Source organism: Typopeltis vanoorti, chromosome 1 (assembly GCF_054136105.1).
Source record: "Typopeltis vanoorti isolate ZY-2024b chromosome 1, IOZ_Tvanoo_1.0, whole genome shotgun sequence".
In the NCBI taxonomy this organism is placed as follows: Eukaryota; Metazoa; Arthropoda; class Arachnida; order Uropygi; family Thelyphonidae; genus Typopeltis; species Typopeltis vanoorti.
Genome location: NC_143549.1, coordinates 24138002 through 24164598, shown reverse-complemented (window position 1 = coordinate 24164598; position 26597 = coordinate 24138002). Strand labels below are relative to the sequence as shown.

Here is a 26597-nt window from a genome sequence, read left to right as displayed (position 1 = left end):
TTTGTTGGAAGGAGTCATACTGGGTGGAATTAAGATGAGCTGTGGTTGATTTAGTAGAAATTTGGGGTTTATTAAGAAACAAAACATCAGGTTTGGTTGATTGAGATGAAGATGCAGGCCATTTAAGTTGCTTTTGATGTCACAGATGTTGGTAAATTGAATATGAAAGTTTTTTTTTTTCCCCAGACTTTCTGCTTCAGATTGCATCCTGATAAATAATTTCTGTAGGTACCTGATGCCAAATCCATTCAAGTTTAGGCCATTCTCTTATACGAGTCTTTCTGCCATCGAAAAACTGACCACCTGCTCAGGATCTGGCTTGCATAAGTCACGTGTCTAGGCTGATTCCTACGTATACACTGTGCAGCTGTACTCGTTTGTGTACATCATCAGTAAGGTACCAGCACATACTGGTCTAGTTGAAATTTTTAATCGGTTTTGTGTGGTTGAGAGATTATTACTGTGGTGTTTGTGAGTTGACTCCTATGAGTACTTTTTTTATCCTTCTAGATTAGATTACAGATCTGAAAACTTTAGTAGCCACAGGGAAAATATACAGCTTTAATGAATTTACAGTGCAGTACATTTATAAAAGGGTGAAGGAAAGCTAGTGTGCCAAAAGTGCAATTCTTATGTATGTGAATAAATGGAATGTGTGTGAATGGAAAAATGATATACAGGGTGTTCGGGATAAATTTGACATATTTATAATTAATTATATTTTTCCGTAAGTTACATGTATTAACACACACTTCTCTTCATTTAAAAGTTTGGACCCTTCTTCATTCATATACAAGATGTCAGAAAGGATGGATAGCTGGAACCCACCTGAATCATGGAAGAGAATAACTTGTATCATGATGATTCGTGCCCGCCATCAAAATAAGGATATTACGACTGCTGCCCAATGCTCCCTGAATACAGTAAAAACAATCAGGCATGAACTAGAGACTTGCAATGGTGACTACGAGGATGTAGCAAGAAGAAAGATCCCTAGCAGACGATCTGATTGCGTTCGTACAGCAGAATTCCTCGCAAATCTGCAGGAACAGGTGTTGAAGAACCCTGGCATTGGAATTCGGGCTTTGTTCGTGGAGCTGCTAACTGTAGTCAAGCCCTGGATAACAAGGGTAGCCAATGGTAGGCCATATGTATGGCAGCAGGATTCGGCCCCTTGCCACACCTCTGGGAAAAGTCAAAAATGGTTGTCTGAAAATTTCTACGACTTCACCAGTCCAAATGTTTGGCCTCCAAACTCCCCAGACCTTAACCCCATGGATTATTTTGTATGGGGCGCAGTTGAAAAAGACACCAATCGCACTTCCAGTAATACAAAAGCCCAGTTAATGGATAAAATTAAAACAGTTTTTGCGGCCCTTCCCAGGGAGACTGTAGCATCAGCTTGTTCGAGGTTCCGAAGCAGAATTGAAGCTGTGATCGATGCTAATGGTGGTTATTTTGAGTAAATCTTGTTGATAGTATTGTAATTAACTCTGCCTGTAATGTTTTTTTGTCAATTCATTAAATTTAATAGATACAAAGAAGATTTTCTTTTTCCTTACGAAACTGTCAAATTTATCCCGAACACCCTGTGTATATATATATGTATATATATATATATGTATATATATATATGTATATATATATATGTATATATATATATAAAATAAAATAAAATAAAGATTGCCAATTTATTTGACAACTTTAAGAGGAACAGCGACATCTGTTTATAACTATTATCATGAAGTTAAGCACCGAAGGAACTAAAACAGTCAATGCATGCTGGAAAAAAAATATGGCCATAAGCTGTGCAAAATACCATGAGAAACCCTTTCTGCTTTCTGAAATTGCAAGGAATTATTAACAGGACACATTGTATTGAAGGAGAGGGTCTGAAGGTCTGACATGGTACCTGGGGGAGATAGAACTCTTACAAGAGCCTAATTATGAGTTAACACAAGAGGATCTTGATGTGCTTTTACAAAGTTCAATTGATGTAGAAGACAAAAAGGAAGTGAATGCAAACCAATGGATGCTGTAGTCCTTTGAGGATCCATTTAAAGCACAAAATCCTTGAATTGCTTGAGAATTGGAATAGATATGCACCTTTTCCCATCTGTACAACAAAACACAGGCTAAAGTAAAATAAAAAATATTTTCCTTTGTTAACTAATGAGATGTGTGTTCATATGAATAAGAAATTTTTTTCCTTTAGTTTTGATTTAAATATGTTGACAAATGTAATAAATCATTTTATAGATTTCTCTTTTATTAGCATTTACAAGAAGGAAAATAGCTGATTTATAAAAAAAAAAAAAAAAAAAAAAAAAGTGTGGTAGAAATGAGCCATGGACAGTTGGGTGTATATTTACTTTTTTAAAGTTTTTCTAAGAGAGGGGAGGGGCAATCAATTATTCGTGGATTTTTGCTATTTGCACTATACAGATGTTGGAATTGTCAGAGGTGATGCAAAACTTTCCTTTTTTTTTTCTTTTTTTTCCCAAAGTCCAAAATGGTTATTTAATTCTACCTGAAGCAGTAAACCATACGTTAACATCCTTTACATTTTAATATCATCTGCAAACAAAAGTTTTAATTTGTGACCAAAAGAATTGTAAGAAAAGCAAGTTTTTCAGGATTGATGGTGGAATAAATGGAATCTGTTCTTGTTTAAGTGAACCAAATCGCCTTATGCTGTATTCTAGTATCTTTAATTTTTCCACTTTTTAATAGGATACTTTTGCTTTTGCTTTTTTAGGATAAACAAGAAGAAGCAGTAGGGGGAATAACTCATGCAACAGGTGAATTTGGATCTAATGATGTAACATCAGCTATGGAAGCTTTAACAACAAATGGTGGATCTTCTGCAATGGAAATTGATGAATCAAGTTATTCAGGTGAATCTGGTGGTAATAATGCTGATGGAAAAGTAAAAGGAAAATCTTCTCTTTTGCAAACTCAAATAAAACAAATAAAACCACTTCTCTCAGGAGCTTCAAGATTGGGCCGAGCTCTTGCTGAATTGTTTGGCCTTCTAGTTAAGGCAAGTAACTGGTGTCTTTTGTTCTCATTATGTAATTTATTTATTTTATTATTTTTTTTTATATATATGGTTTGTAAATTATTTGTAAAGCAGGTAAAGTATGAAGAGGAAAAGTGAAGTTAGTAAAGTGATTTAAAAATTAAAATGCCAATTATGACAATATAGTTTATAAGCAAATCATCTAGTATATCAGCAGTTCTTTGTTATGCATAACTTTCTCAATTGGTGTTGACATTGTCCTTTGGTTGGAAAGTCCAAACTTTCCAACCATTGTGAAAAACTCCAGTATTTCACATAAAATGTAAAGATCCTCGACCAAGGCTTTTCAACTGAAGGTGAATTAGCCATTCTCATTTACCAGAAGTTTTTCTCCTGAAAACTCCAGTTTTTCATCCTGTGAACAAACTATTCAAAAGAACCTGCTTTACACACAGTTCGAACACATATGGCAAACCCTTGCCGAATGCGATTTTGTACATATCCATCATCATCATCATCATCAAATTCCTGTCATGTACCCTCAAGGGGTGTACAGGATATGACAGTACTACATGAAAAAAATTACATCATTACTAACTTCCTATCTACAATTTTCCTCCAAATCAGTCTGTTACTTGTCAAGACTCCAACATTATCAGATCTTATATTTCTATCGTCTAAGGCACTTTGTACCGTATCAATCCACCTATATCTTGGTCTTCCTCTGGGTCGTTTTCCTGCCAACCTGGCAGAGAACACTTGTTTTGCTAATCTTTCCTCTCCCATTCTATTTAAGTGACCATACCATCTGAGATTAGCTCTGCTAACGCATTCCTGGATGCTGACAATGTCAAGTTCTTTCCTAATATCCTCATTTTTAATATGATATTGCCATTGATGCCATCTGTTCACGCCTCTAATCTTTCTCAGGACTCTCATATCTGTGGTCTCTAGTCTTTGGTCAAGTGTTTTACTTCTGACCCAGCTCTCAGATCCATAAGTTAAAATTGGTTTGAACACAGTCTTGTATACAGCTAATTTAGTGTTCCGACTAATTTCTTTCTTATTCCATATGAATTTATTCAATTGACTTCCCACGATACCAGCTTTGCTGATTCTGTTGTCTATTTCTATATTTAGTTTACCATCTTCAGTAAAAATTGTGCCTAAGTAGCTGAAATGTTTTACTTGTTCCACAGGTTCTCCATTCACAACACAGTTGACATTTTCAATGATTCTGCCTATTTTCATTGTCTTTGTCTTTTTATTGCTGACCTTCATACCATATCTATTACAACAGCTATTCAATTTAGTCAGAGAATCTTGCAGACTTGTAGCGGATTTATTTAGAAGTATAACATCATCCGCATAAAGCAAAGAGCTGACATTAACATCTCCAATTTTGATATCAGGTTGAATACCACATTCCTTCATAATGTGATCCATATAGATAATGAATAACAGAGGGGATAATGTACATCCTTGTCTCACACCAGATTTAACATTAAACCATCTTCCTGTACTTCCTTCAATTCTAACTGCTGACTTGCAACTCAAATAAAGACTAAGTATTGCTTGGTATAATACCCCATTGACACCATATAACTGCAGCGTTTTGAATAGCTTCTCTCTTGGCACCTTGTCATATGCCTTTTCCAAATCGACAAAACTTAAATACAGATCTTTGTTATATTCCCATGCTTTCTCGACTATTTGTCGTAAAGTGAAGATCTGATCCTGACAGCCTCTATTTGGCCTGAATCCAGCTTGTTCTTCACCAAGCTTTTCTTCCACAATTTTTCTCAACCGTTTCTCAAGTATACTTGCATAGATCTTGCCAGGAACACTCAGTAGGGAAATACCTCTGTAATTCTCACATTCAGTTTTATTTCCCTTTTTATATATGGGTACTATGAGAGCTCTACTCCAATCATCGGGAATTCGTCCCTCTGTCCAGGCTTTCTGAACTATGCAGTGCAGCCACTGTAAGACTCTTATACCACCATACTTCAGCATTTCTGGTCGAATATCATCTACTCCTGCTGCCTTTCCACATTTCAAGCCTTTGATGGCTTTTTCTACTTCAAGTATGGATATGTATTCCTGACTGCATGCCTGGTCAGTGTTTTTTACCACTGTGCTGTCATCACTGCTTGTTTCATTTACCAGTTTTTCAAAGTAATTACTCCATACTTCAAGGATATCTTTTTCTCCTGTTTTCATTTCACCTTTATCATCTCTAATTCCTTTTACAGCACTCTTTCCTCCATTCCTAAGCTTCTTCAACAACCTCCAGAATATTCTGCCACCTTCTTGATATTTATTTTCTATATTCTTGCCAAAGTCCTCCCATGACTTTTGTTTAGCTAGTTTTACACACTGTTTAGCTTTCTTACATTTGTCTCTGTATTCTGTAAGAGTAAAAGCTGACTTATTTGCCAGGAACTTTTGATATGCTTTCTTCTTTTCCTTCACTGCCTCTTTGACTTCCTGTGTCCACCAGGGAGTTCTAATTTTTTTATCCTTGCACACAACCTCACCACATGCCTCTCTGGCAGAATCAATCAATGTTTCCTTCAGAGTTTGCCACTGAATCTCCAAGGTTTGATTCCTGTTCTCAAACTCTTTCATTTTCTTTTCAATAATATTTCTGTATTTTAGTCTACAGTTCACATCTGAGAGCTGCTCAACTTTTATTCGCTTTAAAACTTTCTTACATGTTTTTCTTTTCAATATGAAATTCAATTTTATCCTGCTCAAGACTAAATAGTGATCACTTCCAATTTCAAATCCTCTGTACACTCTGGTATCCTGCACCAGGGAGAAAACATCACTATCAACAATAACATAGTCAATGAGACTTTTCTTATTCCTAGCCTCTTCTCTCCATGTGAATTTGTGCACATTTTTATGTTGGAACATGGTGTTAGTAATAACCAGTCCATGTCCTGAGCAAAAATCCAACAGATATTTGCCATTATTATTAGCTTTGCTCTTTTCTCCAAATTTTCCCAAAATATTTTTGTATGTTTCACAATCATTTCCTACTCTGCTATTTAGATCCCCAACAAGGACCAACTTTTCCTTTTTCATTGTGTCAGTTGCTTTTTCTAAAGCCTCAAAAAATTCCTCCACTTCTACCTTAGTAGAACCTTCTGTTGGACCATAAGCACAAATAAGTCTCATTGTCCAGTTCCCCATTCTCATATTTGCCCACATTACTCTACTTGAGACTGACTGCCATTCAAGAAGATTAGCCTCGTATTTTGTGTTGAATACTATGGCTACTCCTTCTTTTCCTTGATTGTCATTGCCTGAATATAACATTTTGTATTTATTGCTCAGAAAGATCTCACCAGTTTTGGTCTTTTTTGTTTCAGTCACCCCTATTATGTCGATCTGGTACTTATCTAATTTCTCAGCTAGCTCCATTTCTTTGCCATTCAGGCTTCTTACGTTGATAGTACCGATCTTTAACTCTGGTGAAGTTGAGTTGGGGTTTGTTTTCAGATTTGTTCCAGTAGCTGACTTTTCGCTGTTCGCCCTGGTTCCCTGGCGAAAACAACGGGGGCCTTGTTTAACCGGGCGACGCCCCAGCCGGCATGAAATTTTGTCATGTTGTACCATCATTTTTTATTTTGGTTTAACCAATAAGAATACAATTTGGTCGGCTAAATCCCAAATTGCCAGCCCATCCTCGTTCGTTCAGTATCAAAGTAGATACCCAACAGGGTGCACCACGAGAAGGTGAGGATTGGACATTAGGTCAGAAGCCCTGGTCGGTTCTCCGCATTCCTTTAAAGGCTATGTGGAGGTCTCCTCTCAGTTATACAGCTTTGACCCTTAAGCACCCCTTGTACATATCCGTTATCTTAATTATTTCCATTTAATTTGTCCAATGCTAGAATTTCATTCATATATGGTATGCTGCAGAGTGTCGGCCGGCAACCCTGCTTGGTGGTGCCCGCTAACTGAGTGACCCAGGCCAAGTTGCGATCATTTCACTCAGGTTAGCAGAGCTGTAATCACATATTTACCAGTGTTTATCCTGTTCTCCTTTTGCATTTCTTTTAATTTCAAAAATTCAATATGACATCTAAGAGGAAGATTGAAAGATGATAAAGCAGCAAAAAGATGCAAAGTTTTGACATTATATCAGAAAATTAAAATTTTAGATAAGGTGAAAAATGGTACACATGTTTCTTCGCTTTGCAAGAGAACTAGCTATAAACGATTCAAGCATAAGAACAATATGGGAGAATGAAGAAAAGATTTGGTCTAGTGTCAAAGCTTCAGGTGATACTTCGGCAAAGGTTGCTCAAGCTTCGAGAAGAATTCTGCAATTGGAAAAGATGGTAAAAATATTAATAGCTTGGATTGTACAAATTAATCATACAAATTGCAAAAACAATTGGTGGCGAAGGATTTTCAGATATGGAAGAAGGAGAAGTCAAACAATTAATTGAGAATAATGATCAAGAAATGACGAAGAATTGGGTGATCTCGTAACACCAGCCGACAGTGAAAGCAGTGATAATGAAGAAGATAAAGCGCCTTTAACTTATAAGAAGTTAAACGAATTGTTAAAAAAGGCACAGGAACTGTCTGATTTTGCAATGGAGATTGACCCAAATGAAGAAGAGGACACTTTATGAAAGGCATTGAAAAATTACTGCGAAACATTTAAAGAGTTGCGTCAGTCATTGTCCTAAGCAAAAATCACTAGCGTTTTAAAAAAAAAAAAAATTGTATCATGTATTATTAAGCAGTAATAAAAATCCTTTCAATTAACATTTTTTAATTTTTCCATTTTAATTACAATAGTATTTAGGTTAGTTTAAATTATACAAACATATTTTCTTAATTTGAACTATACCTAACACATTTTTTCCCATAGAAAGTTAACTTTGCAGAACACGATTTTGCTGTGCACGCAATGTATTAATGACATAACTCCTGCTTTCAGAGGGTTTACTGTACTTCTTCAAGTGCCATCTCTTTTTGGAGGTCAACAACCACCTTCACTTATTTTGAGTGATCCTCAGCCACTCTGAACAGTCTCACAAAGCTCATGCTAGTCCACTGTCTGCTGGCCAAGATTTTCTTCGCCTTCCTTGTACTCTTCTTTCATATATCGTTCTTTTTATAATCGATTTGAAGTATCTTATATTTTTCATTACAAAGTAGATGACCAAGATATATAGTTTTCTTCTTTTTTGTGGTATCTAAAAGTTTACATGATTTCTCCATTTGTTCCTGTACAGCTTGATTGGATTTTTTGCTGTCCATGGGATTTTTAATATTCATCTGTATTACCACACCCCAAAGGCTTCCAGTTTCTTTTTATCAATATTGCCTGCAAGTTCTAAGTTTCTGCACTAGATTAATTTTCGTTGATCATCTGTAACAATGGCTATAACAGTGAATGTTAATAAACAGAAAAGCTTTAGAGAAGGTGGGGCAACCAAGGTTCATGGCCCAGGTGCAGTCTTTCAGAAGTTTCGAGGCACTCCTATATGTAAAAGGTTGAAGCAAAAAATGAGTAAATGAAATTTCCTAAATGGAGGTCGACCGTAATTTCATGACTAGTGTATCTCTTGCCCTGAGTCACTACGGTATCATTTTGGCTAGTTTCTGTTATATTTCAGGTTTTCTCAAAATATAAACAATGTAATTAATGCAAACTTTATTTAACCAAACCTTGTATATACAGTGAGTTTTTATATATATCACACAATGTATTAACATTCCCAGTCTCATTTAAATATTTTATTTATTAAATTAAACATTAATAGAAAACAAATGCAAATATTATTCGTTTGAAAATTAAAAAAAACTTCGAATAGTTTTTATCATTTTGATGAAACTTTAAAAAACATAGAGCTTTAATTTCCCAATCAGACAATTGTGATCTTCGCTTTATAACAAATATACTTGATGTGGAAAAATTTCTTTCATTTTCTGTAAATGTCGGTCGAATTGTTAAGAGTGCGTCTAAAAGCATCTTCAAGTTGGGAGTGAGAGAATGCATTGCTTCATATAAGCTCATTTCCTTCCTTAAAGAAGCAAATATTTTCTTTGCATGCATAGGGCTAGGCTTTGATGTCGAAATTGATATTGCTTTAGTCAATTCACTCTTCAGATCAGATTCTGATTTAATGTCAGAACTCTCTGTAAGGACATCCTTTATTTACTTAAATTAAGGGGATATTAAATCCCACATAGTTTTAAAACCGAATAAGAAACTCAAAGATTGGAATTAGAGAGTTGCTTGCCGAATATAGTAAACTATAAAGTATCGGCGACACTAGCGTTAGCCAATGCAAGTGATCCTAGTACGTAGTACAATACTGGGCAACTCGTTGCAAAGGTGGGGGAAGTTCTGATCGCTATTCTTAGGTATGGAAAATATTTACATTATGGAAAATACCTAAGAATAGCGATCTGAACTTCCCCCACCTTTGCAACGAGTTGCCCGGTATTGTACTACGTACTAGGATCACTTGCATTGGCTAACGCTAGTGTCGCCGATACTTTATAGTTTACTATATTCGGCAAGAAACTCTCTGATTCCAATCTTGGAGTTTCTTATTCGGTTTTAAAACTATATGGGATTTAATATCCCCTTAATTTAATTAGAGAATTAAGAATTAAGAGAATCTTTTACTGGAGAATATTGAAATATTTTCATAATTCTTTGTACGCTGCTAATTGCCGAAGATAGATAATTCAACCCTATCAATAACAGAATTGCTCAATATTTCCGGCTGAGAGGAAAATTACTCAATATCACCATCATACAGATCTATGCCCCAACCACAGATCACAAGGACTCCGAAGTAGAGGAGTTTTATGATCAACTTAATGCAACAATCGCCAGAGTGAATAGAAAAGACCTTTTCATTGTACAGGGCGATTGGAATGCCAAAATTGGAACGGACATTGGCAAGGATTATCTTCCATTTGTCGGACCATATGGCTATGGGGAGACAAACGAAAGAGGTTTTGAATTGATCAATTTTGCCTCACAAAATGAACTTACCATTACTAACACTCTATTTCCCCATAAACCTTCCAGAAGATGGGCATGGACTTCCCCCTGGTGGTAAAACACACAACCAAATTACCTTTATCCTTGTAAGCACAAGTTTTAAAAACTCCAACCTCACAAGAACCAGATCATTTCCTGGAGCCGACATTGACAGTGACCATGACATGGTCATCGCAACTATAAATGTGAAAATGAGGGAAAGATTACCTACAAAATCAACTCGTAAAAGATATAATATAGAAAAATTAAAACATCCCCAAATAAATACACTATATAAATACAAATTAAAACAAATTTTTGTTTTAATTTGTATTTATATAAATAATAGTATTGAATATATATGAAATAATACTATCAAATCTGAAACCAAATACTTCTCACAAAAGATAACTGAAACAGCTGAAGAAATCCTTGGATACAAAAGGAAAATAAATAAACCATGCATAACCAAAAATATTTTGGTCGTATGCGACGAAAGAAGATATTTGAAATCTCATATTAATAGCGGTGATAATAGAGAACAGTATAAAAATATTACTAAGATTATTAAAAAAGAAATCAAACATGCTAGAAACTTATGGATATTGGATGAATGCAAAAATATAGAAGAGGACTTAAATAAAATAATTCTAAAAGTGCTTTTCAAATTATCAATAAGCTAACCAAACATTTTGCCTAAATTAATTGGAGCATAGAAGATGAAGATGGAACTCCCATCACGGATAACCAGAACCAAGCTTTTTCAAAAGGACCCTCAACTGACCAATGATATTTTGGACGGAATTTTGCCAGGAGGTTCAGAGGAAGGAGATTACCCGATATTAAAAGAAGTTATTGCAGCAATTAGCTGCTCAAAAATTGGAAAATCACCGGGAAGTGATGGTGTCACAGTGGAACTGATATGCGAAGGAGATGACATCATCATACACACCTTGCTAAATTTATTCCAGGACGTATGGAATACAGAGACTTGGCCTTCTGATTGGTGGACTTCTGTCCTGGTACCTATTCCTGAAAAGGGAAACAGCAATAAATGTAACAACTATAGAAAAATAAGCCTTATTATTCATCCAAGCAAAATCCTGTTAAAAATACTATTGTCAAGAATCGAAAAGAAAATAGAAAGCAGACTATCAGATGAACAAGCAGGTTTCTGGAAGTCCAGAAGTACAATTGACCATATTTTTACAATACACATACTAGGTGAAAAATACATAGAACATAACAAAATAATTTGTCACTACTTCTTAGACCTTCAAAAAGCTTTTGACTCAATATGGCACAAGGCATTATGGAAAATTATAGAACATTATGGTATTGACAACAAAATCATTAAGATTATTAAAATCTCTTTATTTCTCATCTGATGTGAGAATTGAAATTAAAAATTACAGCAGTGAACAGTTCCAGGCAGAACGGGGCATAAGACAGGAATGCATGTTGTCCCCTCTTCTTTTTAATTGTTTTCTGGAATATGTCATAGATGAAGCTCTTTATGAATATGACACTGGAATAGTAGTTGGTGGACTAAGAATAAATAACTTACGTTTTGCTGATGATATCGATCTTCTGGCAGAAAGTGAAGAAGAATTAAAAGAGATAACCAGCAGTGTTTTCTGAACATTAAAAAAATGTGGATTATACATAAACCTACAAAAAACAAAAACAATGATAACTGCAAAATCAGACATTGAATTCTTAAAGATACAAATTGGCAATAAACAAATTCAGAATGTAAATAAGTTCACTTATCTAGGAAACACATTGAATCAAGAGGGTTGTTCAAAAACTGACATTAAATACCGAATTGCTAAGGCAACCGTGGCCCTACAGAAGTTAAAACCATTGTTGGGAGATAACAGAATTGCAATCGCAACCAGACTAAGACTGACACCTTGGTGAATTCTGTCCTCTTGTATGGTTGTGAGGCGTGGACTTTATTGAAGGAAGATGAGAGGAGACTCCTGTCTTTTGAAATGAAAACTTGAAAGATTTTTGAGAATTCCCTATACCGCTCAAGAAACCAATGAAAATGTCCAAAAACTGATTGATTCAATAGATGGGAGAAAAAGGGAAAATATTCTGACAGTCATCAGAAGAAGACAGATGAAATGGTTCGGACATGTGGAGAGGGCTAATGGCATTCCAAAGCAAACCCTAGAAGGAATTGTTCCGGGATCAAGGGTTAGGGGCCGACCTCGATTAAAACGGACTGATAACATCAAAAAATGGACAAATTCCTCCCTTTCTCAACTGACATCAAGAACAAGAGACCGAGACGACTAGAGGAGGCTAGCAAAGAGTATCACCTACCAGCCATGAATGAACCAACAGTTCATTTAGGACTATGGGAGAAGGAGAAGATCATATCACAAATCGTACTGATCAGCTCGGGGAACACTACCTAACTCAGAATTGCTGTTATCTTTATCGTATTCAGAATCTGTATTGAATTCACCATCGCTACTATAAGTCACTGATGCTTCACCTTTCAACTTTTTAACATAAAATACTTTTGTTATAGCTAGATGTAGCACATGAATTTTCCGAATTTTTTCATAACAGCTGCACTGCCATCACTTGTAATTGCAACTGTATCACTTTCAAGTTTTAACTGAGAGTTTTTCTAATCTTTCCTGAAGCAAGGATAACACTTTTTCCACAGAACAGTTACCATGTGCTTATTAAACCAAGGTTCATAGCGGTCTAATTGCAGTATTCGTGAACATTCGTGTATCTGCAATTCTTGCAACTGTGAAATACTCAGTTTTTTTATCACATTTGAATACTTCCAATTTTAGGACGTACAGTTTCACTATGCTATAATAATTATGTACTAGTGTCATAACTGAAGTTGGACTTCTTGTCAACTGCATTCCTTTGCTTGTGAAACTTTCCGAAATACACTCACTTTTTGTGATGTGTTGACTGATATCCCATCCAAGACTGCTAATTTGCTTATGGTTTCTTCTAAATCCAGTCCTTTCACATAATGTAAAATTGTCGTTTGTGTCTTAGAAGATGAAGGCATTCATCATTATTCAATTCAAGACTTTTTTTCATACCAGTATAAATTCTATGAATGTATACTAGGTGCCTGTGTAGACCGCTGGTTGATGATGTTTTTGGAACATATCTGGCAATGAGCTGATTCGTTATCTTTATCTTTTCTAAAATATTCCCAACATTATTTATACTCTTTACTCATTGTGATGGCAATCTATAAAAAAATAATTAAAATATGATTTAATAAAAAATAACGTATTAAAAATTTTCCCGATTTTCCGACCAAATTTTCTTGGGATTCGGGAATGGGAAAACGAAAAAAATTTCTGTGAACTTGTGGGAATTCCTTCCTGCCAGGAAACCCTATTCTATACCATACAGCAGTACAGTTCATTTAACAGTACTCTAAGTTCTTAATTTAAATTGTGGTTACACAGTATTGGTTTCATTAGAAAATATTTTCTTGCCATTTCAATTATAACTTTTATTTCCAATTTTGAATTGCATTCTTCATTTAATCAATATCTGAGATATTTAAATTTTGTTACTCTATTTGTTTTGTTTAAAGAAAGTGCTGAATTAAGAATTGGTTACTTACTGATGACAATGAATTGAATTTTAGTAATATTTATTCTTAATCCTATTTTTTCACTCTCTTTGATGACATACACTAGCCTTGGTTGGTTGCTTTGGCTGTAAGTCCAGAGCAAGCAAGCAAAGAAATAGTCATAGCTTTCAAATGGGTGGTTGATTGGTTGTCTGCTATAAATTTTCCAGATATCATGTAAGATGATCTTTAACTTCCTATTAAATATAGTTAAAAACTATAACTATTTTATAATATATGAATGTATAATTATTGATAGGAAGTTATCATCATCAAATTCTTGATATATGGGTGCACCACGAGAAGGTGAGGATTGGACATTAGGTCAGAAGCCCTGGTCGCATCTCTGCATTCCTTTCAAGGCTATGTGGAGATCTCCTCTCAGTTATAGAGATTTGACCCTTAAGTACCCCTTAAACACAATTATATTTTTATTTTAATCCTTTATACTTTACACATTTAATCCTTGACACAGGCAAAGTTTTTGCATTTAATAGCTTCACGATTAGTCTGTTTGTGTATGGAAACTGATTTCACAGTAGTTGCTTCAGTGTCCCATAATATAAAGCACACTTCCTTTTGACATGTATATTGCCGTGCATTGTGAGAAAGGTCACTATCCATTATAATATTTATTGAAGTATCTTTAGTGGAAGGTAGACCTTATGAATATACTGTGGATAAATCAGTGCAAAAGTATACTTTCCAAGTAGTAAGCTGGTGTAATGTGTTTTGCATCATATAATCCTGAAACAATTAATATGAAGTTAAGATCCTCTATGCATGCAGACAAGTAATGACAATACTTCATGGCCATACTTTTACTTAAGCTTGGCTAGTGGATATTATAACAAGAAAATAATTTTTTCGAAACAATATTTTGTAAACAACTGCTATAGCTTTCTAAAATACTTATACTTCCTTCAGTTGGAAATAGTATTGTTTAGAACATTTCAAATTTATCTTAGTGATTTCATTCTTAATTACTGTATATTTAAAGTGAATTGTAAATTATTTTCTTTGAAAAATAGCTGTGTGTGGGATCACCAATGAGACAGCGGAGAGGCCAGTTAATTCCACCATCACCTCCTGTACCTACACCTTTTGCCAGGGCTGTAGCAAATTATTTAACCCGTCTCCTGGCTACTGGCTTATCCTGGGAACCACCTCCAACATCCCCATTGCCAAAATTTAGGTTAGTATTATGCATTTCTATTTGTGTGTGTGTGTGTACTCACATGTGCCTGTGTATGTTCTCACACACACTTTGGTGTGATGAGATATCCAATGTTATTATATTGGTGGTATTATTCTAGAAGAAACTGATCAGACTTTAGGATCTTGGAGTATTAGTAGATAGAAAGTTCAAGGGCCATAAAGGAAAGATTGCAAATACAATTCAGGGGATAATTGGAATGCTGCAACTAACCTTGACTTGTAAAAAATAAGGAAGTCACTTTGTCTCTTCACAAGACCTCACTTAGACTATACCTGTTCCAAGGAAACCAGACCTTCTTGCAGAGGTCTGATTTCCTTGGTGATTATGATATATTGGAGAGAGAGTGCAACAGAGAGCTATTAAAAATGATCAGGATTGTGAAGATATATTGATAATTTGTGCACTGCAGACACTAGTAAAGAGGAGAATGAGGGGGTACATCATTGTGACTTACAAGCTACTGATAGGGTAATATAGGATTTCAATAGATGTTGTTTTTCATTTTATGGAGGGTGGGAAAATGACAGGGAATCCCTGCAAGTTGAGAGTGAATACTATCAAGCAGAGGTGGTGGGAGTTGGATTTTTCACTCATAGTAGTGGTATATAATTGGAATGGATTGCCATGGGAGGTTGTGAGTACAGATATTGGGAATGAATTTAGAAATTGCTATGATTGTACAGGTATTTTTTGGTCTTCCACAATTCATTCCTGACTACATGGAGCTCTCTGTTAATAATAATATTATGAAAAAAAGATCATTAGGAAAAAAAAATCATGAATTTTCATATCATAATACTACTACTCCCTATACACATTAGAAAAATGTCTAAATGCTTAATAAATAAATATATATATAAAAGGAAATTAAATGACTTTATACCGAGAACGACAAGTTTATTGTCATTGGAATGCTGCAACTAACCTTTACTTGTAAAAATAAGGAAGTCACTTTGTCTCTTCACAAGACCTCACTTAGACTACACCTGTTCCAAGGAAACCAGACCTTCTGCAGAGGTCTGATTTCCTTGGTGATTATGATATATTGGAGAGAGAGTGCAACAGAGAGCTATTAAAAATGATCAGGATATAATATTTATTTTCAACGTTCAGGATATAGTTATTTTGTTGAAATAATATTTATTTCAACGAAACTAGATACGACTAGTTTTGTTGAAATACAATTTCTTCAGGTATCATAGGCAAAGAATAAAATAAAAAATAACAGATACATGAAAAAATACATTAACAGATCTAGTATAAAACACACGATTACATTTAAAAAAGGAATGCTTGCTAGAGTTCCAACTGAAGCTGACTACATGCGTGAGCTGGTATTAGTGCACCAGTATTGGACAGTGGCAATGTATGCATCAGAAATATAACTAAGGCTGTTATTAATATGAAATGAATCAAGCGATATTTCTTTAGATTCAATTATTCTTCTTTCTGGTTCATCATATCACACATGGACATTAGATGTTTTTTTGCCAGTCAACAAGGTGTTGGCAGCCTTCATCTGAGTTCATGGAGAAGAGAACGTGGCTAGAGAGAGCGCTGGCTCTGGTTCTGTTGTAAGAAATGTCTCTGGCTAGTACCTTGGCTATGTCTGAAAAGGATCCTTATCTCTCACCTCAGCGATGAAAATCGAACACAGGACACTCCTTCCCCAGGCACATGGTTGTGGGACGCTAACCGTGTGGACAGACTCATTGTTATTAATGCTTTGCTTTTCATAAATACAGCATATTTCTTTACATAACATCCCTAAAGGAAAATATAATAGAGCAGTTTGTATTTTAAACATTAATGTATTTATTTAATAACATGGCCTGGCTTTGCTTTCGATACAGAGAAATAAACAATATCATGAGATACAAAGGAGTCGAATAATCTTTCAAGTTTATGCACTTTTTTTTCCCATTTCACATATTTACTTAGGTTGTTAATTCCAGTTTCATTATTTGATTGATATTAATTTGCTTTAAACTACACTTCTCTATTGTCATAATATGTAAAGTTGTTTTTTTTTTTAATTCTGTAACTGTTTCAGGCTAACATTTTACATCTGCTCTGTTGGATTTACATCACCAATGTTATTTGATGACAGAAAATATCCCTATCATTTAATGCTTGAGAAATTTGTTAGCTGTGGTGGGCAGGATGCATTCTTTGAGTGAGTATTATTTCTTAATCTTTTTCACTGTTTTCATTTACTTTTCACCTAAATTTTACAGACAAAACTCCCAGTCAGCATTGTATTTCATCATTTTATTACTATTTTTGTGGTTGAAGCTAGTAGATAGTAGAATTTGATGATCTTAGCTCAAAATTGAGTCCATCCTCAGATATTCATTATTCAGATTGATACTAAATAATATGAATGTGTAATTGTCTGTGAAGTGCTGTGTCTTAAGACCCGTTTGCCTGATTTTGTGGGAGGAAAAACCCCAGATAAACTGAGGAGAAAACCCTGCAGCCCAAGACCAGCTAACTTGGCTATGCCTGAAGTAGGAATTGAGCATGAGGTTAGAAGCTGTGGTCAGTTCTCTGCATTGTCTACTACAAATTCGATCTATAGCTTTGCTGATTCTTGTCTAAATGGTAGCTGCACCTTCTTGTCCCTCACAAAACTTATTGGATGCACTTCTGCTCAGTTACACTGCTACCTCTCTCTCATCCAGATGGCATCACTGTTACAGCATTCAAAGATCTCACCACACTCTTTTCCTCTAACTCCTGCATAGATAATGAAGGCAAATCTCCACTTTCCAAATCAGCAACTCAGCAACATATGCCTCCTGTGGCCTTTTGTCAGAAAGACTTAAGAATAGTATTAGACAACACGAATACTACAAGGTTGTCTCGTCCCAATGACATCGCTCCTTTTGTACTTGAATGTTGTACTCCAGAGCCAACACCTATCCTCTGGTATCTGTTCAATCTTTTATATTCAGCTGGAACCTATCCCATCTCATGGAAATTAACATATATGCAACGCATTCAAAAAAAAAAGGGGGGGGCGGGTTAGAGAAGCCAACTGCCATCGCCTCAATCCTCTCCAATATAATGGAGAAAGTTGTCAATGGTCAATCTTCTTCACTACCTAGAAGCTCACCAGTTAATCATTGGCCACCAGTATGAATTCCATCAATCCAGATCTATACCTGATATATTCACCTACATCACTCACTACTGGATATGTGCATGGAAAGGTTTAGAGAAGTGTGTGCTGTTGCCCTTGATGTTTCCAAGGATTTTGAGCATGTTTAGCATTAAGGCCTGCTTTGCAAACTGCTTTCTTTCATTCTACCTACCACTTTCTGCATCGTGATAGCCAGCTTTCTCTCTGGGTGTTCACTGCATGTCATGGTGGACTGACCCTTTCTTTAAGGTTTGTTACTAATGCAGGAATACCCCAGGGATCCATTCTCTCATCTATTCTCAATCACTAAAAATTCTATTTGTAGCTTTGACATGTACTTCCCAGACATCTTTACATCAAGATCATCTGCAACCAGTGCTTTAAATACCCTTCATTGGAGCAAGGATAACCTAGTGACCTTCTATGCTGCCAAAATGCAGTCCTGCCTTTTCTCTCACAAAAGACATCTCAGCTCAACTTCCCTCGTCTTCAGTAATCTATTCCCCCCCTCTTAGCACATGCACATCACATCAATAGCTTCCTCAGTTTCTAAAAAAAAAAACTAGACATTCTCTTTTACTATAGAAGCTATTTTTCATCTATCCAGCTACTATCCTTATTCAAATCACAAATCCACTCATCCTTAGAATGCTATTCACACATTTGCAGTGGTTCACCTGTTATTCATTAAAAATTCTTGATGTTGTCCAGAGGAGAGCAATTTGGCTCATAGATGATCCTTACTTCATAGGCTCACTTCAACTTTTATCTCACAATCACAATGTTCCACGGTCACTACTCCAGTGAATTGGCAAACATAGATTTTCCACTTGCTGTTAACCTGTTTAAACAAGAGATGCAGCTGTCCATCATCCCTTTACAGTGTAGCTGCAAACTCATAGTCTTCTTCTCCTCTTCCTCAAGAAAGAACCACACAGAGCAGTGCTGTGCCATTACAAAAGCTTTACTGGATTATATCGCTCATGTTAAAAAATAGTAGTAAATGAAGTTGAAAGATTTGGTCCGACTTTTGACAAGTGACATTAGTATGCAATAGGTGATATTTAAATATAAATGGTCACTCTGTTAAGGTAATTTTGTAGAACATGGGAGTAGTGCATGTGTATGGTAGTATGTCAGCAGAGAATTACTTAAAACTTGTAGAGACAATAACATATGAATGCAGTCTGTCTTTCTAAAGACGTAATTTGAATGACAGCTGATGATTTATTAATGATGACCAAATTTGGCAAACTAATTAATGGTGAACTCCAGCTTTCTTTGATCTGTAATATTCACTGAGCTGTAACAGATATACTTTATAAGTCAACAGTAAATAAAGGAAAATCTAAAGTTAACAGTTTTGTAGAATCCAAACAGGAAAATGGCATTGATGATGAGGGGTGGTGTAATTATAAAAACAGTCTTACAGGTACCATTCTTCATGATCTGAATTACAATTGTTAATCTCCTCTTTTAACAAAATAAAAGTGTTTAGCATTTTTAGAAGGTTACCAATCAAAAGTGGTAGATATAAAAGCACATCATAATAAAACCTGACAAAGAAATTGTCAGATTCCAATATTCATTGGAACAGTTTATCAATGATTGAAAGAATTTTTGAGTTGGAGATGAATTGGGTGTGCAGAAAGCTTTATTGGATTTAGATTCAAGTGATGATTCTGTGTGAATTTAATTTATTATCTGCAGCTGTATCTATACCGATGTTTATAAAGTTAGTAGTAAATGTACTTTTGCCACAAATAAGTAAATCTGTTAACTTTGGATGGTGCCATAAAATTTATGACACTCTTGGCAAACAAACTTGTGAAATGCTAGAGAATTTCATCCAGTATCGAAAATCTTTATTTTTAAAGCTGAACACAAGATCTTAAGAAATTATTTCCCGGATTCAGTAAGGATACTAAGTAAAAATGATATGCACACGCACACACACTTTATATTATACTTCAGTAATTGCTTTGTTTCAAGAGATTAGGAGAGAGATCTCCATGGAAATTTAAGAACAATATAGAGCAAAATGCAATGAAGTGAAGGCAGTTAGGAGAGTCAAAATGGCTAGAGGAGCAGTGTGAAGAATATTGAATACTATGGTCAATATAGAACAAGAGAAGTATATAAGATGATCAGAAACATCAAGAAGAAATTGAAGCCAAAGCAGAGAACCTTAAAAAAATCAGAATGATGAAACTCAAGAAATAGGGAAAAGAGAGAGAGAAACAGAGAGATTTATCAGATACTGCTCAGTTACATAAGACACAAGGAGATGTTGAGGTCCAGAAGAAGTTAATTGATAAATTGAGGGAATTATCACCCCTGAGTACAGACTGTGAAACACACTGGGGAATGTGGGTTGAGAAGTCAGTGAAATCATGAAAGGTTTGCTATAACAGTGAGGTGATCATAAATGAACCGTATCAGTTGTGTAATATGGAATTGGATAAAGGCAAAACACGAATGGATGGACAGCATTAATCCTAATACACGTTGAAGAAAACTAATATATACAGGGTGGCCATAAAATAACTTTCCCTCTTTGGAGGCATCTGTAGCTAAAACCAATAAACGGAATGAGATCAAATTTTATATTGAGACTTTTGAGAGCACGGGGAGATGATTTCTGGGGGGGGGTTAGTATCAAAAGTCGCCGATAGGGAAAATTTTGGTGCTGATGGAGTCGAAAGCAGTCAAATATTTCCAGTAAATGCAGGTTAAAAGGATTATGCAAATTTTACTGTGCATACGTGCTAGCGGCGCCACCAATTCCACTCGAAAAGGGATTGGGAACGTTCAGGCAGTTATTCGATTGACTCATTGTGCTCAATATGCATCCCACCTTGCCTCAGCGTGCTTGTTAAGTTATTTTACCTTAAACAGTGCAATGCTGTAGCAGTCCTTCGGGAATTTAGAAGGCTTCATAACCTGCATACAGGTCCTATATCAGCTGTAGCACTGAGAGCTATGATTAAGAAGATTAGGAAAGGTCAGCACATTGAAAATCGTGTGTGTGGTCCAGGGGGACACTGATTCTGATGAATAAAACATTATTTCCTGTGAGTTCAATCACTACATTAATTTCTGTGTCTCCCGCAAGTTGTTGTTTTAGTTTAATTATTATTAATATCATCGTAACACACCATATCCAGCTGGAATGGTGTGTTATGATGTGACGTGGCTGTTGCTTACATCGTTGCAACGATGTAAGCAACATTGTTGATGTTGATGTAATTATCTGCTTGTTTTTGGCTCCATCAGTGACAAAATTTCCCCTATTGGCGATTTTTGGTACTAAATCTTTTCGTTTTTTTGGCAATCATCTCTCCATGCCTTCAAAAGTCTCAATATAAAATTTGAAATTATTAAAATATTAAAAATATAGAAAATATTAAAATTCTCATTCCTTTTATTGGTTTTAGCTACAAATGCCTCCAAATAAGAAAGTTATTTTATGGCAGTCCTGTATATATATTGCAGAACAATAGCTCTCATGAGTCGTGTGGAAAATGTACTTATGATGATATTAGTAGAAGGCAACTAATAAGGAAAAAATCTGTAAGATGAGCAAACAGGATTTAGAAGAGACAAAAGTAGTGTGCACCAAATATTAATGTTCTGATTAATTGTGGAGAAATCTGTGGTAAAAACATGCTTATATCTGTCTTTATGACTTGAGTAGAATGGGTTGGAGTGAATAAAAATCTGATATCTCTTGCAGAACATCAGTAGCCGTCTAGCAGTTGCTGTGAGAAACTGTGGTGAAATAGGAAGATCGTTCTGGACAACCAGGCATGAGACATGAAATCCCAATATCCCCATTCATCTTTATCATGCTTTTTGGAAAGAACAATGATTATTATAAAGGGTAATACAAAGGGAATTTCACTTCAAGATACTAAAATAATGCATGATTTGCAGAAGACAGTCATAATTGAAGGAGATGAAGAGGAACTAGAAAGAAGAGTGCTGAAGTGAAGGAAAGAGATATGGGCTGATAATGAATATCAATAAAACAATGATCTTCTGAGAAAGAAGAGAAAAAAAAAGCAAATAAAAGTTAACAGAAAAAAGCTGGAAGAAGTTAATATCTTCACATACATATGGAGCAATATGACACATGACTGTCTGTAAAAATAAATAAAAAGATAAGATTACAGATAACAAAAGCTAAAAAAAAAACCCTACAGGCTATGGACAAGATATGGAAATCAATCAACTCTCCCAATGAAGCTGAGACTACTGGAAAATTGGGTAATGGTCAAAGACTGTTTGAATATTTTTTCAAAAGAACATGTTATAGAAAGATTGCGCAAATTAGATGAGTGCAATAGGTATAAAATCAAGAACTGTGTTGCAAAGTAAACTATAAAGAGAATCTAATGCAGAAAATAATTCAAAGGAAACTGAAAATTTTTGGACATATCTGTAGAATGGATAGCAGTAGAAAGATCAAAACCTTGGTTCAATAGATGGTATAAAAAGAGAATGGTCTACTTCCTCTTGCTGTGACCATCCTATTCTATTTTAGCTTTTGTGAAAGAGTGGCGTGGAAAGAGTTTGCAGGATTTTGGTCATCTGGCAATGCATAGAGAGAAATGGCAAAGAATGGTGAAACAAGCATCAAATGCCAATATACATTGGACCTATGTATGATGATGAATTCCTTTCTTGATTAAACCTGAAAAAAAAAAAAAAAAAAAACACAATTATTTTATATTGATATTTTCTACAAAATCTCCACATTTATTCACTTGAATATGGAGATTTCAACTGGATAAAGTTAATGGGTTTATAATCGCAGCTTTGCAGTAATTGTTTCACATGCATGGGTGTTATGTTCATTAAATGATGTATATTTTTGAATCTTGTTTGGTTTTTTTTTTTGCTGATGGGAAAACCATATAATTTCTAGGAAGAAGCAAAAATTTCCTTTTGAATAAATGAATGGGAAATTGAGAGAATGGAAACTGTCTTATAATTCCTGGACAAATAAATAATGGTTGAGGAGATACTTCCAATTAGTATGCATTTCACATGACTCCCATTCTTTCCTTGTTTGGAGAGTAGATGGTGCCCCTCATTTTATATATTTATTTTCACTGAATATTTTGCTGATACTGAAATGGTAGGTATACTTTAAGTTACTTTTTCTGGAATAACTGAAGTTTTTTTTTCCCCCTGGGATAAATTAAGACATGATTTATGTAAATCATGTGAAAAGGTTATATAATCTGGATATCCGAAGAGACTCATGAATGAAATTTTTTCAAGCCAGTTCAGATCTGATAAAATAGGCATGATGTAAATGGAAAATCCATGGTAATAATCAGCTTATAAGCTGACAGCTTGCTGATTTGCAAGTGGGTCATTCTCTCTGGCAAGTAGGCCAACAACCAATCCTGTTTTTTAAATATATAAAATATATATTACTTTTCAGGTGTCTATTGCATTATAGGTAACTTTTATCTATTCTATTGTGAATATTCATGTTGTGGTCTTGCTGCATTATTTCTATTAAAAAGCACCATTCTAAAGTCTAAATCTAACTGAAAAGTTTGTATACATAATTTGTGTTATAATATTTTATAGGACCTTTCGATGGGCATTGACCTGTGGTGGTAAAGTTCCAATTGAGGATGGATTGGAGCATCCTGATCTTCCAGGTGATTGAGAACTTTTTGACTTGAAAATTGTCCTTTGAGTTTGTGATTATTATTGATATTCTACAACAGGCATGTCAAACACACAGCCCGAGGGCTGCATGAAGTCCGCCGACAAGTAACATGCGGCCTGTCAAACTTTATAACTAATATGGTTATTTAACTTTTGACAACACCGAATTAAATAAACATATTTAAGAAATTAACATTTCCACTTAAGATTATTTTATACACCAAACTACTTTGCAATTTCTAAAAGAAATAATGTTCTATTTGTCATTTCAAAAAATCTTGTTACACCACTGCATAAATATCTAATTTTAACAGACAAGTTAAAAAAAGTATGTACATGGCTACATCTGCTGACCACAGCAATCAGAAGCTTGCTGTTAGCAATTTTCAAGTTGTAAGAAAGTGTAGTGTTTTCTTTATAATTAATAAAGCATTTATAAAAATAAAGTCAACATTCAACCAGTATGAGTAAAAGTTATTAATTGAAGAACATCGTAGTTTTCAAGGGAAAAAAAAATTATGCCTGATATGTAGAAACTATTGCAGTTTGCAAAGAATATAATATTAAAAGGTATGATACAAATGATAAAGAAAACTATGACAAACGTTGCAAAACTTCATGAAGATAAATTGTCAGAATTAAAGTTGACGCTTCAGAATCAACAAAGTGTATTTACCAAACCTATTGAAGATAATACAGCTATGGTAAAACCTAGTTATTTGTTATCACATTTAATTGCAAGCAAGTTGAAACCATTCACTGAAGGGGAATTTATTCGCGAATGTATTATTAAAGCAGTTGAAGTTCTGTGTCCTGATCAATTAAAGAAATTTAAAAATATAAGCTTATCTTGAAATACCATTACCAGCAGAATTGATGATGTAGCCGGGAACTTAAGGAATCAACTAGAATCAATAATTCCAACATTTCAAACCTATTCTCTTGCAATTGACAAAAGTACAGATGTACCTAATATCGCTCAGCTGGCTGTTTTTATTCGTGGATGTGATATGAACTTGATATTTTTGACTCCCATATGGAAGTTTTGAATGAATATGATTTACCGTTAAAAAAAGCTAGTTTGCCTTGCAACCGATGGTGCTTCTGCCATGACTGATGTTGTTAAAGGAGATGTTACAAATTTCAAAGAAAAATGCAAAGAACAAAGCAATAATTTTTAACATTTTCGTTGCATTATTTATCAGCAAACACTATGCTCCAAAATTTTAAATATTGGACATGTCCTAAAAAAATGTCAGTCAAATTGTAAATTATAGTCATGCGTGGGCTTAATCATCGCCAATTTAGTAATTATACATCTTTTGAAAGTGAAAATAACTACAGCTGTAAAATCTACCTTATTATATAGAAATTAGATGGCTTTCCAGTCATAGTTTTAAAGCGATTGCATTTTTTTTAGAATTGAAAAATTATGAATGTGAAAAATTAAAAACTGATCAATAACCGATAAAGGATGTGGCTTTTTGAGTTGACATTACAAGTCAACTTAATCTTAAGCTAGATGGCAAACATCATGTAGTTAAATGTTATTTGACAATATTAACATTTTCAAAGAGAAATTATTACTTTGCCAAAAACAAATTCAAAAAGAAAGTTTATCCCATTTTGAATGTTGTCAATCATTATTATAAATATAAATAAACGAAATTGAAATTTTCAGAATATGCCAATCAAATTCAGTTATTAGAAAATGAATTCAAAAGATTTTTAAATTTTAAGAAATATGAAAATCAGTTTCACCTATTTACTTCTCCTCTATCGATCGATGTTGAAACTGTTGATGACAATTTACAGAGTTGGAATTAATCGAAATTCTATGTGATTCTGTATTGAAACAAAAATATATGGACGTTGGAATTCCAAAGTTCTGTAATCATTTATCAGTTGATCGATACCCGAATGTGTTATGTGCAATTAGGCATATTTTATCTATGTTCTGTAGCATATTTTTATGTGAACAACTATTTTCAACTTTAAAGAATAATTTAAAGAACTGCGGAAAGATCAAGATTAACAGACCAGCATGTGCAAACAAAATTGAAAATGACTACAGCTCAATAAAGTCGACCGAATTTTGAAGATTTCATCAATGAAAAACATAGTTTCTTCAAAAAAACATATGTATAATTTTATTTAAATATGTAAACTTTATACGATATTTTATATATATATATTTATGCAGATACTTTATCCGTATTTTAGATGTATTTTTGTAACATGGTTGTATTTACTACTTATATACTCTAATGTTAATATTAAAAAAATCTGTTTCCTCTTTATTTCGAGATTTTTTTTCTGTTGTGTTCTGCGGCTTGATGTATAATTCTTAATTTGGCCCTTGGAGATAAATGAGTTTGGCATGCCTGTTCTACAAGAACTGATCTCAGCAGGGCTACACAATACAATAACCCACTTTCTTACCACTTAATTTACACTTTGCCATCTAATGTCCAACAATAGAAGTTTTTGTCTGTTAATGTGTGTATTCTGGCTGATTTATGTGTATGTGAAAGAAAAACTTTTGGTTTCAGCAGGAAAAATAAAATTCTGAATGCAAAAAATTACCTCATCTTCAACTGAAAAAACTCACTTATTTCATCATGACAAGAATAAAACATTTGAAGGATTCAAACTCTAGTCATTCTTCTAATTGTGCTATCTTGGGCTTTCTGATCACCTTTCTCCTATTATATTTTCTTCCTTTCCTTCATGCTTATATGGTGATCTAAATACATTCTGAAAATTATTAAAACAGCTACTACATTAGAGTAAAACTTTAGTTTAATCATCGTCATCATCAGATTCCTGCCATGTACCCTCAAGGGGTGTACAGGA

The 26597-nt window shown here is 34.5% G+C and overlaps 1 protein-coding gene across 1 annotated transcript in view; it reads left to right on the top strand.

Moving 5' to 3' along the window:
- HUWE1 (HECT, UBA and WWE domain containing E3 ubiquitin protein ligase 1) overlaps positions 1-26597 on the top strand; it is a 1068888-nt gene that overhangs the window by 322016 nt on the left and 720275 nt on the right. Inside the window, exons 28-31 of the mRNA XM_090396304.1 lie at positions 2759-3043; positions 14718-14881; positions 16959-17081; positions 23658-23731. Coding sequence (XP_090252430.1) covers positions 2759-3043; positions 14718-14881; positions 16959-17081; positions 23658-23731 — 646 coding nt within the window. The remainder of the gene's footprint in view (positions 1-2758; positions 3044-14717; positions 14882-16958; positions 17082-23657; positions 23732-26597) is intronic.